This window comes from Salarias fasciatus, chromosome 12, assembly GCF_902148845.1.
Source record: "Salarias fasciatus chromosome 12, fSalaFa1.1, whole genome shotgun sequence".
Taxonomy (NCBI): domain Eukaryota; kingdom Metazoa; phylum Chordata; class Actinopteri; order Blenniiformes; family Blenniidae; genus Salarias; species Salarias fasciatus.
Window position 1 is genome coordinate 30,765,726 of NC_043756.1, and position 19,129 is coordinate 30,784,854.

General features: G+C 54.8%; 1 protein-coding gene across 4 annotated transcripts in view; it reads left to right on the forward strand.

Moving 5' to 3' along the window:
* Positions 1-414: 414 nt before the first annotated feature.
* The window catches only part of LOC115397573 (ral guanine nucleotide dissociation stimulator), a 23,621-nt gene continuing 4,906 nt past the window's right edge, over positions 415-19,129 (forward strand). The window contains exons 1-12 of one of the 4 annotated variants that reach the window (XM_030103945.1): positions 415-972; positions 14,810-15,114; positions 15,202-15,276; positions 15,355-15,548; positions 15,703-15,827; positions 15,902-16,117; positions 16,221-16,324; positions 16,443-16,527; positions 16,925-17,002; positions 17,159-17,245; positions 17,333-17,365; positions 17,467-17,588. In XM_030103945.1, coding sequence (XP_029959805.1) covers positions 952-972; positions 14,810-15,114; positions 15,202-15,276; positions 15,355-15,548; positions 15,703-15,827; positions 15,902-16,117; positions 16,221-16,324; positions 16,443-16,527; positions 16,925-17,002; positions 17,159-17,245; positions 17,333-17,365; positions 17,467-17,588 — 1,445 coding nt within the window. In that variant the 5' untranslated portion in view covers positions 415-951. Of the gene's footprint in view, positions 973-3,251; positions 3,388-5,026; positions 5,358-9,950; positions 10,256-14,809; positions 15,115-15,201; positions 15,277-15,354; positions 15,549-15,702; positions 15,828-15,901; positions 16,118-16,220; positions 16,325-16,442; positions 16,528-16,924; positions 17,003-17,158; positions 17,246-17,332; positions 17,366-17,466; positions 17,589-19,129 lie in introns of those variants that run through there. The other 3 variants (XM_030103943.1, XM_030103944.1, XM_030103942.1) reach the window with 3 other exon arrangements.

Genomic DNA, 19,129 nt, shown 5'->3' on the forward strand with positions numbered 1-19,129 from the left:
GAGGAGGCCTGGTTACGCGCGCGCACACACACAGCTACATCCAAAAAAAAAATCATATTAAAATATTTAATTAAATTATTTAAACACAGTATTTATATTTTGGGTGGATAGCGAGAGAGAGAGAGAGAGAGAGAGAGAGAGAGCGAGAGAGAGCGAGAGAGAGAGGGGGGGGACTCGGTCAACAATTCTGATGTTTCTTTATTAGAATATATTACTATTGTATTCTGTATATACCGTGTTATTGTCACTTTACATGTAAACTTTTCAAGTAAAGGAGTGCTGCTCGTATTTTCGATGTGACTGAAGAAAGGAAGACACATTTTCTGTTAACGCACGAGCAGCACGCGCGGTAGGAGCGGCAGGCGCGGTAGAAGCGGCAGGCGCGGCAGCGGCGCGTCCTGCTGGAAGCGGAGATCCTCCTCAGCCACAGCAGCAGCATCCATTAAGAGCTCCGGTGGTCTCATCACTCCATCACGCCTCTCCTCCCGGATCCGCCGCTCTGCTCTGGGATGCCCTCGTCGAGCGTCGGCGGGGATTTGGTGAGCAGAGCCGATGCGGGGGGCTCGGTGCCCGGGCTGAGAGGAGGAGCGGAGCGGGGATGGATGCGGGCTCTCCGGGAAAACAACAGTTTGATCGTCGCTGGCTCTAGCTGCTAAGGCTAGCAGGCTAACGCTAGCTGTCCTCAGCTGTCCTCCGCCGGGCTGTCCACGCACGCGGTGTCCACGCACGGAGTGTCCACGGACGGTGCTTTTTTTCCCCCCGCGGCGGTCAGGATGAGCGGCGGTCGCCCGGGACGGCTCTTCCGCGGATAACGGAGCGTTCCGGGGCTCGAGGCTCCCCCCGCCGCCGCTAGTTAGCATCGTTGACCTGTTCGAGCTCCTCCGGAGCAGAAGGAGATGCGGGAGGAGCGAACCTGAACCTGGACTCCATGAAGGTCATGAGGCTGAGAGAATGATCATGCTGGAAAAACAGGTAGGGACGCCCCAGCTGCTGCGAGTGTGTGTGAGCGTGTGTGTGAGAGGGAGGGAGGGAGGAGGCCTCCATCACTGTTCTCTGATCCTCCATCCAAGGTGAAGCTGTTGATCCAGCTGCTGTGAGCCCCCCCAGCCCCCCTTTGCCCCCCCCCCCCCCCCCCCATGCCTCCCTCTGCCCAATGGCCCCTCAGCCCCAATAATACCCCAAAGCACCCCCCCCCACACACACACACACACACACACACACACACACACACACACACATTCTCACACACACTCCAAGAGAAGCTCAGATCCTCGATCCAGATCCTGACGCTTCATACTGGTCTGACTCTGAGAGGCTGAATACCTCTCTGGGGGGAGAGGGAAGCGGCGGCGCTGCCACCACCCCTCGCAGACGCCACACGCCGCCGTCTGGCTGGTTCACGGTGAAAACTTCCACCCAGCAGATTCTGTCCCTCGCTCCGTCTCCAAACAGCTGCCTTCACTCTGCATCTGAAGCCAGAGGAAGCAGGCTGAGTGTTCCGGTGCCTGATCCCTCCGTATTGATGATATCGGGCCGATATTTGATCCAGATACCGGATCGATGCATCGCCACACACCCACCGAGACCACCCCCATTTCTCTGTAATGTCATTTATCACAGTTCGGCGGTGGCGTACATCTTTCTCCCAGCATACATTGCAGTCCCGGCATCATAACAGAGCCCGGTCCGCTCCGCTCTTTGACTGCTAATTAGCAGCTGCTAGCCGCGTCCTGACGGAGGACAGCATCTCCGTCTCCATGGCAACCAGAGCCGGAGGAGGCTGGAATGCACGGACCTACACACTGAGACAGGCACACGCACAAACGTGTTGTCAGTCCCTCGCTCTCGGTCAGTGTGTGAAGCTGGAAACACGTCATGTTCCGCCGCTGCGGCCTGGTGGTTTGTGTTTTGTTGTTTTATGAGACGTGAAGCTGAAATTTGCTTCGTCTTCTTCACATCCTGACTCTCCGATGTCACTGGCTGTTTGCAGACTCCGCATCGTGTTACATTTTGTTGTTTTTGGTCATTCTAAAAGGAAAAATAAAGTTTTACAAAACACCACCTCCACACACACCTCAGCTGTGTGTCGGGGTGGAGAATCCTGAAGGTCTGCATCTTCTCCCTGACGTCCAGTCGTCTCCAGACCGGTGTCCAGATTTCACACTTATCAGCTCACTGCTTCACTCTGTGCTCCGTAGACTTCATGACGCTGGAGAGCGACATGTCAGCAGCTCTCAGAGTGTGAGGACGATCAGAGGCGAGGGGATGTGGCGTCTTCCCACACTCTGTGGACCCCTGTATGAAACGAGGGGGGGGGGGTTAGCTCCATGAAGAGCCAGCTTTGCCTCCCTGTTTCCATGACAACCCTTCTACAGTATTCAGCAGCCGTGGGACGGCCTCTGCATCTGAAAGCAGCTCCTGGCGGTGCTGGAGACCCTCTTCAGAGTGTGGAAAAGCCGCGATGAGAGCGGAGAGGAGGTGAAGATGCTCCGAGGCCACTCCCGTCAGGTCAAAGGTCAGGCGTCGCCCGGGAGGCTTCGGGTGTGAGCTGAAGCTGGAGAGGCGGGTGGTCATAATGTTCTGGCTTGTAGCAGTTTGAGTCCGGTCTCCTTGGTACCAGCTGATATATGGTTGATACTGATGCCGTCCAGAGAACAGTGCTCTTTCTCTCGGCTCCGGCAGCAGCAGCTCTCTGATCTCTGATCTCTGCTCGGCGTTTCCTGTCTGGTTTGTCGTCGCATCTTTTCTTTCTGTCGAGTTGCTTCTTCTTTGTTCGTATTTTCTTGTCTTGTCTCGTCCTCCGTCACGCCGCTCTCCACACACACTCATCCGCCTCTGGCGAGTGGGCGGGACTAGTGGCCGGGGTCCTCGTCCAATTGGTGGGGTCTGCCGACGCGGTGAGCGTGACGCGCAGAGCGGAGAGACGCCGTTTATTACAGCTGGGTTAGTCCTTTCTGTGCAGGCTGTGGAGAAACAGCTGCAGGATTTCATGCAGCAGAACCTCCAGCATGAAAACTGGAAACAAACACACACGCCACGCTGTTCTTCACTGAGCAGCCAGAGCAGAGGCAGCGCCGACAGGTTCCACGTCCGGACCGGGCAGCAGGGAGGGCCGGGTTGTTGTGGCTGGGAGGAGGAGGAGGAGGAGGAGTTCCTCTTCCTCCTACTTCCTCGCAGTCTTCAGTGTGAGGCAGCGAGACGGAGCGGACGCTGGGCCCGGGGAGTTCCTCCCGGCGCGTCTTTCGTTCCCGCCGGTGAATGTGCGCGGCGGCGGTGTGTTCAGGGTCCGGCATGGACGCCAAGTCCCCGTTCAGCCTGCAGCGGGCGCTGGCCCAGCCGGTCAGGATGTGCATGCTGGACTTCCCCGTCAGCATCCTGGACGACCTGGTGAGCTCACACACACACACACACACACACAGACTGGAGTCGGGCTGCGGCTGCCTGTGATCTCCTGACCTCTCGCTGACCTCCCTGACCCTCAGCCGGTGTTCTCTCGGCGGTGCTTTGAGGCCGCGTCACCTATTTTTGCTGCTGCCATTGTTCTGGGCGGCCTCGGGAGACGGCGTGTGCGTGCAGTGGAGAGCACGTCCCTGCACGGGAGGCCCGGTTCCCAGGGAAACCTCGACATGTTGGGTCGTGCCTCCGTCAATCCCCCTGCTGCCCCAGCCTCTCGTAGCGCTGCAGACACGGCGTTGGCGCCCGTGTTGGATCCAGTGTTTCTACATTCAGGTGCTTCTTTTCTGTGGCCTCAGAAATGTGTTTTTTATCCACCAGTTTGAAGGTGGGTGTCCCGTCTTCAGTAATTATTGAGGACATGCTCAGTGGCAGCAGCCTCCGTCGGTGTGTGAATGGCTGAATTAACCCCGTAAAGAGCTTTGGGTTCTGCTCAAGCAGCAGAAACGTGAAATCCATTCACCATGTGTCAGATTTACCTCGCCAGGATAATAAAGTGAGGTTGCAGCTTCTCCCAGTGAGAACACACGCCGTCCAGCTCCAAGTCTGCCTCCCGATCAGTCCATGTTTGATCTAATCGTGAAGTGTTCCTGCAGACGATCTGCTGGTCTTCGTTCTGACGCACCGGGACTCAAACGCGGCGCTGTTTACAGCTGATCAGCTGGAGGAAGCCTGAGAGCAGAGAAGAGACTGAGGCCAAAGATGCTGTGATCAGAGAGGAAAACCGGACAGTGAACTGATCAAGCATGGATTTATAAAAGAGTATATAAGAGAGTGAGCGAGACGTTGAGGGTCTGGCCCAGGGTTCTGCAACCCTTATGACCAAAAGAACCGTTTCAGTGGCTTTCCGTCAAGTCCAGTAGTTCTGGGGCCATAAAGAACATTTGACTATTAAAACGAGGCAAATGCAGCTCAGCAAGCTTCACAAACAAAAACTAGATCTTATGAAGCCTTCATGAAGTTTTCACTACAGTTCAGAGCAGGACCTTTTCTCTCATTGAACCCTTTTTTTGTTCTTTTCAAGAATTTTTTTGTTGACAGTTCTGAAACCTTTGTCATTTTATCTCTTTTTAAACAGTTTAGTTTGTTTTTTTTCTGCCATATTTCATTTTCTAATGTTAGAAATTGAAGACATTTCAGGGTTTTTTTTTAAGCTGTTCTATGATTTTTTTTTTCCCATTTCTTGTGGTTTTGCTATTTTTCCCAATTTTACTGGAACCTTTTCTGAATCCCTTTTGAACCAAGAGTGACGAATCATATGGTAATTTAAAAATAAGCTAAATGTTTATTCACGTGTCCTGTGCAGAGAGACTGAAGAGCCACATGTGGCTCCAGAGCCGCAGGTTGAACACCCCTGGTCTGACATCCAGCTGGTCCTGCTGTTGGTTAGACCACCTGAACGGCTTCACATTGAGGGGGAAACTTCCTGAAAACCTGCTCACTGTCTGCTTTACGACTCAGGGTTAGTCCCTGAGTCTCCCTGCCCACGTCAGGTGTAGGTGATTCCCTCGACTCGTTGAACAGGATGTTTTGGTCCTGCCGTGAACTTTCACTTTCTGCTGGCGCGCCCGTGAAGAGGCTGATCACTTCTCGCCATGACTTCGGCTTTTGCGCCGACGGTGACGAGAAGGAGCCCCCCTTTCCCGGCAGAAGTTAATGTTTTCCAGTGTTGTTCCCGACGCTGTTGACACAGCTGGAAGGTAAACATGTCCGAGCCGAGCGGCGGCGGGGGTCCGAACCAATCCCAGGTCAGGGGAGTGTGAGTGTGGCCCGGGTCCTGGGCTCCTGCGAGCGGATTCGTGATGTGGTGCTGGAGCCGCTGGACCTGCGGACTGCTGCTGGGGACGGGCGTCTGCTGGGAGGGCGAGGACCCGTACAGGACGGCCCGGAGGACACACACACAGGTTGGACGCCTATTCCCGTTCAGCGGCATAGTTTGGCTTTTCACGGAGTCACTTGTGAACCTTTGACTCTTGACGAGGGATTCTTGTGACGTACCTTGTGTCGGTACGATAAACAGCCTTATTTTATCAATTTCTTTCTGAGAGAAAAGCCGACAGAGTGCAGATCTCCCCGATCAGAACCTCCAACAGCAAATACCTGCAGGTTTAAACCAGTCGGCGTTCTCCAGCCACAGCAGGCGTACTCCGTCTGACGGACGGGGTTCGGGCCTCGAAGGCATCGTGAGCAGCGGTGGTCCAGGCTCAACGGGCCTGTCCTCCATCGGTTTCTCCGTCTGGTTAGATTCTTGTTAGATGGCCGTAGGATGTGGATTTGCCGTCTGTGCTTTGCTGTGGGAGGTTTTGTTATGGAGACTGCTGCTGCTGGAAACAGAAACATCTTCATTCTAACTCGGTTTGCATTTCGAATTTGACTTAATGGCTTTCCATGAATAGCAGCACATCATTTAAAGGACAGCTGTGGAGCAGGAGCGAACATCGAGTTCAGGTGTCGGACTGAGTTCACCAGTCTGTCAGTAAACAACCGGCTGACCCGTCATTTGGACCAGAGGACACTCTGTCGTCCAGTCCTCGATGGGAGCTGCCTCTGGCTCCTGGCTCGCCTTCGACCTTTCTCTGAAGGATAGTTTTCACCCTTGTTGTGAGGTGGTTCCGGTAAAGACGGCAGAGGTCTTCACCAGTGGTCTCAAACTGTAGTTGGTGTTTTCATTCTGTACTGTTTGACCTGTGATTGACCTTTGACCCGTCACAGCTGACTGCATGTTCACAAGGCCACAGGTGCTCGACGGCCTTTAGCCGCCTAGCTTGTTTGATCCGGTAGCTACGTTGTGGCAGTGGCTAACGTCAGCGGTCGTCGGGTAAGCTGACGAAAGCTCATTGCCGCTCACGCTATGCGATCAGATTCTACAAGACATTGCAGAGATATTGCTGTCCGTGTTTGTAGCTTGTGGCGTTGAGCTGGCCGTGCGATTCGCCACACAGGAGGCATCCGTTCATATTTACCTCTCGTTTTTAAATTATTTGAAAATTAGATTATTTAAATAGCCCAGAGAGCAAGGAAAATGTGCCCAGCTCGAATGGTTCTCTGAGGTTTCTGGGTCAGGGGAGTTGTTTGCATTTATGGGCGGGGCTTAGCCAGGGGTCAGTTGTTGTCAGTAACTACTGTTAAAGCCGTGTATTTTTTCTTTCTGCTGAGACAACTTGAGAATCAGACTCTTTGTAGAATTTAAAACCGGCCTGGGAACCTGAAGCTGCTCGTCGCGTCGGTTCTGAAGACTCCTGCTTTCCTACGTTGGCCAGACTGGACATGAATGTTTGGCTTCACTGAACCAGAGACGGGAGATGCTCCTTTCAGCCTCTATATTATTCCTAGCTTCATCATGTGATGCATTGTCAACGTTTTTACCAGCATTGTGCGACGCGTGCGCAGCAGAAACCGGCCGGCTCCTCTTTGTGAGTCTGCTTTCTGTCTTTTGTGAGTGTTTGTTCGCCCAGAGAGCATAAAGTCCCTCTGGAAGGCCGAGCGTGAGCAGCGTGGCGGTCCCAGCTGCAGGTCCAGACAGCGGTTCGGTTCTGGATGAGACCAGAATTAGAGGATTTCTCTCCAGGCTCCCTCTCATGTGGTTTTCTCTGCCCTCAGCTGCTCTGGCTCCTCAAGTACCCAGCTCTCCATCCGACTGCGAACCGTTGAGCCCAGCACTTTTTACACAGCGCCATTCAGAGGGAGCGAGTTTCCCACTCTGTCGGATTCATAGCCGAGTTAGAATTATTCGGAGTAACTCCAGAGAAGAATCGTCTCTACATGTACGGGTGTGGAATGCAGCTTTCCCCTTATGTAACTCCATACTGTGCGCTTGTCTGGCACCCTCCTCAGCTTTTATTCCTCTCAGATTTATTGTTTGTGTAGCGCCGGGGAACATTGTGCGCCTGGCAGCGGCCCAGCGTCGCCACAGGCCGCCGACGTCGTCCAGCAATCCTTCAGAGAGGGAGGGGGGCGGCCGAGGAAGAAGAAGGAGTCCTAATGTCAGGCCTCGGGCTCCAGGAGCAAATGTCTCTGCTGCTGGACGTCCTCATACTGGGACGAGTGTCTGACTCTCTGTGGGTGGAGTTTGCTTCTTCCATGCGTGAGACAATCGGGGAAAACTGCCGGCCGATTCCTCGGGGAGCAGTAAGACCCGAAAACCCGAACAACATCTTCCGGACTGATTTCCAGCAGATGGCAGGAGAGATTAAAAGCTGGCTCGCCCTTCAGCTCCCAGAATTCTGTGGGGTTTAGTCCATGTGGGTTTGTGGAGGACAGATGTTGGTGCTGGTGGTGCGAGGCTGAAACTGGCTGTTCATTGTAGCATCTTCGACAGATGTTCTGAATCCTCGGCGAAAATTTCCATCGAGACCAGTCGACTCGGGTAGAAATGGAAAACAGAAGGGAATTCCTCCAGTATGAGACCAGACTCTGTGTTTTATGGATGAGCGTGGAGTTAGGTGCTCAAATCAAATCAAAACTATTGCTTTTTTCTACAACCTAAAATCTCAAAATCTGGTGTCAGACCTGGTGTTCCTCAGGGCTCTGTATTGGGACCACAGTTTTTCCTCTGTTCTCTCTGCGTGGCTCTGCTGGGCCAGATCTTGTGTTCTTTAGGAATTCCCTCCATCGGTGTGCTGATGAGTTCTCATCACCGACCTGTTAGGAGCTGTGTTTTTGCCACTATTCTCTCTGGTCAGTTTTAACGTATTTTCACTGAAAGCACTTTCCAGATGAAGTTAGGAGTGTTTACGGTGTTTACGGGCCGGCAGCTGCAGAGGAAGTGAGGCGGCTCGGCGAGACGAGACGAGATCCAGCTGCTGGACCACATGTTTGTCCTGGGTGTCCTGCTCCCTCGGTGTGAAATACCCCGGCTTTCCCTCTCACACAGACATGTGATGTTCAGTCTGCTGCTTCGTACCGGTTTGTGATTCTGACCTGGACCAGCAGGAGGCAGCGTTGGGCGTTAAATCCACACAGACCTCTGTCATGTCTGAGTTCCACTGCCCCGTTAAACTGTCACTGTTTGTAAGCACGCCTCGTATGCCAGGTTGTCTTTAATCTAATTCTCTTAGTTTTGGTGGATGTCAGACTGAGCTGTCTGACCAGGGGTGTTCAACCTGCGGCTCTGGGGCCACATGTGGCTCTTCAATCCCTCTGTAGCGGCTCCATGAAGCCTTCACCACATGATACATGAATAAATATTTAACTTTTTTTTATAAATTACTATATGATTTGTCACTGTTGCTTCAAAAGGGATTCAGAAAAGGTTCAAGTAAAATTGAGGAAAATAGCAAAAACCACAAGAAATGGGAAAAAAATGATAGAACAGCTTAAAAAACCTGAAATGTCTCCAATTTCTAACATCAGAAAATGAAACATGGCAGGAAAAAAAGCAGAGAAAACTGTTTAAAAAGAGGTAAAATGGCGAAAACACCTAAAATTTCCAAACTGTCAACAATAAAAGCTTGAAAGGAGGAACAACACTTTTAAAATCAGGAACAAAAACGGGTTCGGTGCAGTAAAATGTTCTCTATTCTGAACTGTAGATAAAACTCCATCAATACATCATAAGATCTAGTTTCTGTTTGGGAAGCTTCCTGAGCAGCATTCACCTCGTTTTAAAGGTTAAATGTTCTTTATGGCTCCAGAACAGCTGGACTTGAGGGAAAGTCCCTGAAATGGTTCTAAATTCTGCGGAACCCGGATCTAGAACGTTCTGTAAACTGTTCTCTGAAAGGTTCTCTCAGCAGCTCGGTTGTTGGGGAGACCAGCTGTTGTGTTTTCTTTTCCCACATCGACCTGCTGCCATAGTGAGAGCACCACAACACAAACCGTCATTTCCCACAAGGCAGTGCGTCACCGTGGAGGGGGGGTGGTGCGTTCAGGAACCTCGGACAGGACAGTACTCACCACAGTGCCAGCAGTCAAAATGAACAGAAAGCAGTCTTTCATCTCTGCTTTTTCCACTTTTCTACAAATAGAAGCTGTTTTTTAGTTTGATTTCTGCAAATTCAACTCTTTTTTTCAATATAGCTGTACTTTATTTCTTTACTTCTTTTTACCATTTTTATTTGTTGTAGCTTTGTTATTGTTTTTGTAGCCATTTTAACTATTTTGCCAGTCTTCACTGTTTTATTGGTTTTAGTTTAACTGTGATGTTTTAGCCGTGTTAATTTGCTTTAGCATATCAAACCCTCTGAGTCATTTTAGCTTGTGTGGCGTTTTTAAAATTTACTTTTATTTGCTCATTTGCCTCCACATATCTATCAGTGCAGTTTGTAAACATACAAACACGCACGCGGGACACAGTCACGTGACCTGAGGTTTATTGGTCATTAGAAAGTACTGAACTGCTCTGAATGTTGCGACAGAAATCAGGTTTTCTCGACTGCACATTAATGAAAGGAGACAAACAGACTGTACGCGGCCCGTGAACGCACCACCGTCCTCCTGCTCGGTGTCCCGGCCGGTCCGTGAACGCACCACGGGCCGGTGGGCGGAGCCGGGGGGGATCCGGTCTGAGTCACGGTCCTGCCCGGAGCTCAGCCCGCTCTCCGACACCGTGCGCGCGGCCTCCCGGGCGCTCCCAGGCCGGACTGATGTGGTCACCGTGACCGTGACGGAGCCCGGCGCTCCGCGGACACCCATGGTCTGTCTGCCCGCGATGCGAAGCGAGGAGCGCGGCGCCGACATGTTCGACTCGTCGTGGCGGGTGCGGAGCATCTGGGACGGGGTGAGGCTGGAGGTGGCGGAGGACCCCAACCCGGTCACCCTGCACAGCTTCACACACCTGGACCCGGACCTGCCGGGGGTGGAGGTGAGACCCGGAGACCAGGAAGAGGGGTGGGGGTCCAGCTCCTCTGCTGCGGGGTGTCTGGATGAGGAGGAGGATGATGATGATGATGATGATGATGATGATGATGAAGGGGGCTGTGTTGTTCAGGAGGAATCAGCTGATCGTGAAGGTTGTTGACAGGCTTGAAGTCTCAGACCCGGTCCCTGCTGCTGAATGGAGCTAGAACCAGGTCCCTGGTCCTCCACATGTCGGCATTATAGCAGGAAAACAGACCGAGCTGCGAGGGGAGGTCTCTGAAGGACTCACCCTTTACCCCCCACTGCTTTATCATCCAGCCGCACAGAAACCAGGGAGAATGAGTAGAGACCACTAAGACTAGGAGGGCCGCCGGGGGGAACAGGTCTGAGGTCCACAGCTGTGTTCCTGGGCGGCCAGTCGCTCCTGTGGAGACGCTGTAATCTGAGCTGCAGTGTTTCACATGTGAGGAACACATCCTGTAATCCCGGCCTGAGCAGCTGCCACGGCCTCCTAATCACAGCGCTGCTGTGTAAACACATTCACGGCCTGAAGCCGCCGGCAGCGGTGGAGGAAGGAGCGGCGGCGGCGGCCGCGAGGGCCGGGGAGAGATAAGACATCCGGCCTGGCTCCCAGGATGACTTGCTTTTTGTTTCGGTCTCTGGCAGACTGGGCCTCCCCCTCTGCAGCTCTCCAGTCCAGATCGTCTCCTCGTGGACCATCAGGTCCACTGATCTGAGCAGGAATGACGGGAAACACTGAGAGTCCCAGGGTGACGGGTCCGGATGAGACGTTAAGCTTTAACTAAACAAGACGGAGATTCAACTTCACCGTCCCATGCTCCCTACCCACCCAGACCCGCTTCAACGCCTCTGCCGTGTTCGTTTTACTGTGTGTGTGTGTGTGTGTGTGTGTGTGTCTGACTCGGCCCGTAGGCTCCAGGCTTCATGACATGTTGAAATCAGTTTCATTCCTCAGACTCACTCAGTTTTTCTCACACCTTGAATGTTGTGCACCGGTTTGTGTTTTCATCGTCCGTGTTCAGTCTGAACCGGAAGCTTCGTCTGCAGTGGCGGGGGGGGGGGGGGCTCAGATGGGGATGGGGGCTCACTTGGGGTTCGTGTGACTGATCCTGAACAATTCCAGTAAACTGCTACTACTAATTATTGATTATCTTCCATTATTTGATTCAAATAGCAAATTACAAAGTGTGAATGTCAGTTAGCAATTCTTTCTCGTTTTTATCCATTTCGTTATTACTCCCCGTCACAGTACTGCTCCTAAAATCTCTCGGGTAACAAAGTAAGAGTAAGAATTCAGTCCAGAATAAGGCTTTCCGACACCAGAATGTTTCAGTTCTCAGAGCAATGGAAAGGAGAAAGCGCCTCATGACCTTTCACCTCAGCGTTCAGCCTGTTTCACCTTCAGCAGCGTCTTTCAGAGCAAAGGTCCCGATTTTAGCATCGTTTCAACTTTTTAAGGTGTTTCAGCTTTTCTAGTGTCTTTTCCTGTCGGGTTTCCATGGAGACACAAAGTGACGGCTTCCCCGCCCTAGCAACCGTTGCTAAGCACCGGCTGTGGCTCGGGTGGTAGTGCAGTCGTCTTGCAATCAGGAGGTTGTTCGTTCGATTCTCCACCCCTGTCTATGTGCAGAAGTGTCCTTGAGCACCACGTTGAAGAGCTGCTTCCTCTGGCTGTTCTCCTGCTGCACCGGGAACCCTTCCTCTGACTGCAGCTGTTTCTCCTCTTGTCTTCACACCTGACGTTATCTGTGCAGCTGCAGCTCTCACCCCTGGTGTCCGTCCTCCTGTTGTCTGTCCTCCTGTTGTCCGTCCTCGTCCTTTGAGAACGTTCCAGGTGTCCTCTGCTCATGTGTCGTCTCTCTAATCCAATCCTGTCCTCTAACTCGGTTACCTAATGCGTAATCCCGTCCCGGTGAGTGGAGGGTTTCCTCCGGCCTGACCCTGCGGGGCTCCATGAACCCGTGCTTTAGCGTTAGCTCTGTTAGCACCGTTAGCACCTGGCGGCACTTCGGTGATTTTCTCAGCTTTACAAGTAATTTCAGAGGAAGAAAAATGACTGAACGATGAGGCTGGATACGCAAGAGGACAGTGATACCTGGCAGGATGAAGCACCGAATGAATCACCAGAGGTTCACTGTGGGAATTCATCTTGCTTGCTTAGCATTGGCATCAGTGATGGCTGATGCTAACGTAGCCCGAAATATTGCTTTAATAGCTGACTAGCTAGCTGCTTTTCTGTGGGTTGAAACCCCCGAGCTCCGCCTCTGACTGAGCCGAGGCCAGAGGCCGCCGCCTGGACTGCAGCCGCGGCTCGTTGGTTAGCATAGCTAAAACTAAAACCGAGCTGTGATCACATGATCGCGTCGTCTGAAATCGCGATATCGATCCAAACCGTTGAGCCCCAGCTGCTGCTGCACGACGCTCCAGAGGTTCGAGTGAAACCAGCAGAGGCTAGCTGTGGACCGACTAAACTAGCTGGGGTGGACTCAAACCAGCAGCCCTGCTCAGCGTGTCCAGGCTGGGTTCCGCGTTCCTCCAGTCGCTTCCGAGCTGCTCGTCCAGGATTCTGGAGGCCCGGTAGCAGACCAGCAGGACAAGGGTCCGGAGTGTGTGTGTGTGTGTGTGTGTGTGTGTGTGTGTGTGTGTGTGTGTGTGTGTGTGTGTGTGTGTGTGTGTGTGTGTGTGTGTGTGTGTGTGTGTGTGTGTGTGTGTGTGTGTGTGTGTGTGTGACCTATCTCTGATTCACTGTGGATGCTGTCAGCTCTATTTTAAGAAGTGACTGAAACCCAGTCTGGGCGTCACTCAGAGGAACTCGGAGTAGAACCATCAGGAGGGAGAACCTCCCCGCTCCGGCCCTCGGTGGCGGTTCCACCAAGACCAGGGAGGACGGTGGAAACGCTCTGACACACACCCATGATTCCGGGGTGTTCTGAAGCTCCCTGCAGGACTCTGGAGGTTAGCATTTAGCATTGTCCCTGCAGGACTCTGGAGGTTAGCATTTAGCATTGTCCCTGCAGGACTCTGGAGGTTAGCATTTAGCATTGTCCCTGCAGGACTCTGGAGGTTAGCATTTAGCTTTTAGCTTCCCTGCAGTGTGCGTTCAGACTCCCTCAGAAACGTCCTGAAGCCTGCAGAGCTTCATCGAAGAGGAGCCGGTCTTTGAGCTGTGTTATCTTCTCAGACCTTCTACATGTCAGAGTAGCAGATATCTCACTCACACACACACACACACACACACACACACACACACACACACACACACACACTCGCACATAGTGGAGGCCTCCTGTCGGTGAACTGAATGAGGGGAGCAGACAGCAGCTGGAATGTGGAGGCCGGACATCTGGAAAAATACTGGGACTGAGCCGTGATCCTCCTCCTCCTCCTCCTCCTCCTCCTCTCTGTTTATCTGAACCCGTTCAGAAACATGGATGTCTGTGGAGGAGCTCTGAGTCGCAGGGGCTCCTGCCGTAGTGCTGTTGGGCTGAGCTCATCTCTGCTCTGAGGCGGAACCTGGAGTTTGGCCGAGAGTGGAGCAGAGCCAGAGGGGGGAGTGTGTTCTGCCCTGTGTGTGTGTGTGTGTGTGTGTGTGTGTGTGTGTGTGTGTGTGTGTGTGTGTGTGTGTGTGTGTGTGTGTGTGTGTGTGTGTGTGTGTGTGTGTGTGTGTGTGTGTGTGTGTGTGTGTGTGTGTGTGTGTGTGTGTGTGTGTGTGTGTGTGTGTGTGTGTGTGTTCGTGGTGGTTCTCTCTATAGTTTGTTCATGTGTATTTAGAGCTAATAGAAAAACTTTAATACATCATATAATGAATCCTTTTTTGTTATCTGATTCCTTAAGTAGAGCAGAACCTTCACAGTGTAACGTTAGTTTCATGCTCTGCCTCACACACACACACACACACACACACACACACACACACACACACACACAGTGCTATGTGTTAGTGCAGTTGCTGTGGAAATCCCCAGTGTGCTGCTTCTCAGAAGCATCTGGAAAACCCGGCAGTTATGGCGTGTAGTGGACACACACACACACACACACACACACACACACACACACACACACACACACACCTGATAGATGAATGTAAAAAGTGATAAATGCCAGCAACTCTTCTCGTCAGTCTGAGTGGTAATACGAGAACGTCCAGCTGACTTTAAACATTTTCGGACTCTGATGAACTCGGTTGTTTCTCTGGGAAAAAGAAGGATTTCATGTTTTTCTGAACTTGTGGTTTGATTTGGACCCGCTCCTGGTATCATGTGGATCTGGTTTGATCAGTGCCGCCCCCTGCTGGCCGCTCCTCGCTCCCAGTGCCGCTCTGACTGAGACAATAGCGGACGGCGGCGGCGTGGACGAGCGGGCGCGGGGCGTTGTTGGCCGGTCTCCGGGCCGTGGCGTCACTCGCACTGCGGTCGGCTTTGTCCGGGAGTTTCTCTGCTGCACACAGAACGCCTTTCTGTCAGCGGCACGTGGGTCTGTTTGTTCCCCGGTCCTCCGTAACGCCCCCCCTCCCCCTCTCTCTCCCCCGCCGCCGCAGAGCTCGACTCAGGAGATCGGCGAGGAGGCGGAGGAGGACGCCATCTTCACCATCACGCTGAGGAAGGTGCAGCTCCACCAGTCGGCCAGCAAGGGGCAGCGGTGGCTGGGCGTGGACGCGGACGCCGCGCTCAGCCTGTACGAGACCTGCAAGGTGCGCACCATCAAGGCGGGCACGCTGGAGCGGCTGGTGGAGTACATGGTGTCCGCCTTCCGCGGCAAGGACTCCACCTACGTCACCATCTTCCTGTGCACCTACCGCTCCTTCGCCTCCACCAAGCAGGTCCTGGACCTGCTGCTCAACAGGTGAGTCGGCAGCACTGTGTGTGTGCGCGTGTTTGTGTGTGTGTGTGTGTGTGTGTGTGATATAAAGAGCGTGTGTGTGTCCTGCAGGTATGCGAAGCTCCAGAACGTGCCTGCAGCCTCGGCTCACAGAGTTTCCCACGACGACTGTACCGAGCTGCGAAAGTGAGTCTGGAGACGTCTGGAGTCCCGACGGCCGCCCGGAGCCCCGCTCACACTCCTGAGTGTGTGTGTGTGTTTCAGCACGGTGTCGTCCATCCTGGGGGCCTGGCTGGACCAGTACTCGGAGGACTTCTGGAGTCCGCCGTCCTACGACAGTCTGCACCAGCTGCTGACCTACCTCCACCTGCACTTCCCCGGGTCCGACCTGGAGCGTCGCGCTCGCAACCTGCTGGCCCACTTCCACCGCCGGCAGCAGTGCGAGCCCGACCCCGACGGTACGAGTCCCCAGAGGCCCGGCGAGGGGTCCGTCCCCGTCCTCACAGTCCGTAGTGTCCCTGGACCGAGAGAGAGAGACGGCAGAGACCAAGTCCTGCAAGGGTTCTGCTTAATGGTGTGTGTGTGTGTGTGTGTGTGTGTGTGTGTGCGCAGGCGAACACATCGGCTGCCCCTTTGCGACGCAGGAGGAGAGCGGCTTTGAGGACGAGCTCCCGGCGTTCAGCTTCCTGTCCTTCGACCCCATCATGGTGGCGGAGCAGTTCACCCTGATGGACGCGGTGAGCCCCGCCCCCTCCGACCCGCCGCCTCCCCCGCGGCCGCGTCCTTAGCTCCGCCCCCCGTCTGTCCGCAGGACCTGTTTAAGAAGGTGGTCCCGTACCACTGCCTGGGCGGGATCTGGTCTCAGAGGGACAAGAAGGGGAAGGAGCACCTGGCCCCCACCATCCGGGCCACGGTGGCCCAGTTCAACTCCGTCACCAACTGCGTCATCACCACCTGCCTCAGCAACCCCGCCCTGAAGCCCGGCCAGCGGGCGCGCCTGCTGGAGCGCTGGATCGACGTGGCCCGGGTGAGTGGCGCCCCGCCCCCCCCCCGCCCCGCCCCGCCCCGCCCCGCCCCGCCCCGCCCCCCCGGGGGAAGACGGCGTCTCTGAGCCGCTCTGCTCTGTGCAGGAGTGCCGCATCCTGAAGAACTTCTCCTCGCTGCGAGCCATCCTCTCCGCCCTGCAGTGCAACGCCATCCACCGCCTGAAGAGGACCTGGGAGGAGGTGTCCCGGTGGGTCCGCGCCCGCTGCCGGGGTCCGAGGGGACCAGGGTCAGGGGGTCCTGGGGGGTTCTGGGGGGTCCTCCCGTGTCTCCAGCTCCTGTTCTGACCTCCGTCCCTCTGCCCACAGGGAGGGCTTCAGGACCTTCAGAGAACTGTCTGAGATCTTCTCTGATGACAACAACTACTCTCTGAGCAGAGAGCTGCTGGTCAAGGTGAGACACACACACACACACACACACACACACACACACACACACACACACACACACACACACACACACACACACATCAGGTGCTACAAACAGCACAAATACTGAGGAAACCAGAAGTAGCAGGAACGAGAAACACTGGGCTGTGGTATGGGGGGTGTCTCCTTTGGGAGGGGGGGGGGGGTTTGGGGGTCCTGCTGGACCGGAGCTCCTCAGAGGGAACCCCGGCTGACGTCAGAGGGAGGAACCGTCTGTCCGGGGCAGATAAGGCGTCTCTCTATCTGCCCCGTCCAGCACCGCCCCGCTGGGGGGGGGGAGTCCACCCCCGTCCTCGTCACACACACACACGCCTCACACACTCTTTCCTCACACCCCTCCCGGTGTTCTGTGTGTCCTGCAGGAGGGAACCTCCAAGTTCGCCACTCTGGAGATCAATCCCAAGCGAGCGCAGCGGAGACACCAGCAGCAGAGGGACCTGGTGAGACGCTGCTTCATGTCTCGGATGTCTCGGGAGACGTCCTCCTTCCTTCTCACGGCGTTCCTCACTGCAGTAGAGCGAGCAGCTCCCCCTGCAGGCCGCCGGGGGGGCTGCACCAGAGGCCGTGTTGCTGATGTGTGTGTGCTGTGTGAGCAGGGCGTGATGCAGGGCACCATCCCCTACCTGGGGACCTTCCTGACCGACCTGGTGATGATGGACACCGCCATGAAGGACTACACCGAGGTCAGCGTCTCCAGCCGGACCCGTCCTGCTGTCTGCGCTCTCACCAGACTGTAGCGGTCCTCCTCATGCTGTCTCCTGTCTTTTCAGGGCGGGCTGATCAACTTCGAGAAGAGGAGAAAGGTTAGCTCAGATCTCTGGTGTTAGAATGAGGAGTGCGGCCTGTGCTGACCTTTGACCTCCGCGGGAAGCGCTGACCGGGACGCTGTCCTCTCTGCTTGCAGGAGTTCGAGGTGATCGCTCAGATCAAGCTGCTGCAGCTGGCCTCCAACAACTACAGCTTCACCCAGGACGGCCACTTCCGGGAGTGGTTCGCTGGCGTGGAGAAGCTGAGCGAGGCCGAGAGGTCAGACACACACACACACACACACACACACACACACACACACACACACACACACACACACACACACACACCATTCAGTTTTAGATTTGTCTTCTTAGCCAAGAAGAACATTCAGTCAAGCGACTGATTGTAGGACATGTCGGGACTGTGTTGGACGTCGGGACTGTTGGACGTCGGGACTGTTGGACGTCGGGACTGTGTTGGACGTCGGGACTGTTGGACGTCGGGACTGTTGGACGTCGGGACTGTTGGACGTCGGGACTGTTGGACGTCGGGACTGTTGGACGTCGGGACTGTGTTGGACGTCGGGACTGTGTTGGACGTCGGGACTGTGTTGGACGTCGGGACTGTTGGACGTCAGGATTGTGTTGGACATCGGGACTGTGTTGGACGTCGGGACTGTGTGACGTCGGGACTGTTGGACGTGGGGACTGTTGGACGTGGGGACTGTTGGACGTGGGGACTGTTGGACGTCGGGACTGTGTTGGACGTCGGGACTGTTGGACGTGGGGACTGTTGGACGTGGGGACTGTTGGACGTGGGGACTGTTGGACGTCGGGACTGTGTTGGACGTCGGGACTGTTGGACGTTGGGACTGTTGGACGTCGGGACTGTGTTGGACGTCGGGACTGTTGGACGTCGGGACTGTTGGACGTCGGGACTGTTGGACGTCGGGACTGTGTTGGACGTCGGGACTGCTGGACGTCGAGACTGTGTTGGACGTCGGGACTGTTGGACGTCGGGACTGTTGGACGTCAGGATTGTGTTGGACATCGGGACTGTGTTGGACGTCGGGACTGTGTTGGACGTCGGGACTGTGTGACGTCGGGACTGTTGGACGTCGGGACTGTTGGACGTCGGGACTGTGTTGGACGTCGGGACTGCTGGACGTCGAGACTGTGTTGGACGTCGGGACTGTTGGACGTCGGGACTGTTGGACGTCAGGATTGTGTTGGACATCGGGACTGTGTTGGACGTCGGGACTGTGTTGGACGTCGGGACTGCTGGACGTCGAGACTGTGTTGGACGTCGGGACTGTTGGACGTCGGGACTGTTGGACGTCAGGATTGTGTTGGACATCGGGACTGTGTTGGACGTCGGGACTGTGTTGGACGTCGGGACTGTGTGACGTCGGGACTGTTGGACGTCGGGACTGTGTTGGACGTCGGGACTGTGTTGGACGTCGGGACTGTTGGACGTCGGGACTGTGTTGGACGTCGGGACTGTTGGACGTGGGGACTGTTGGACGTCGGGACTGTTGGATGTCGGGACTGTGATGGACGTCGAGACTGTGTTGGACGTCGGGACTGTTGGACGTCAGGACTGTTGGACGTCGGGATTGTGTTGGACATCGGGACTGTGTTGGACGTCGGGACTGTGTGACGTCGGGACTGTTGGACGTCGGGACTGTTGGATGTCGGGACTGTGTTGGACATCGGGACTGTTGGACGTCGGGACTGTGTTGGACGTCGGGACTGTTGGACGTCGGGACTGTTGGACGTCGGGACTGTGTTGGACGTCGGGACTGTTGGACGTCGGGA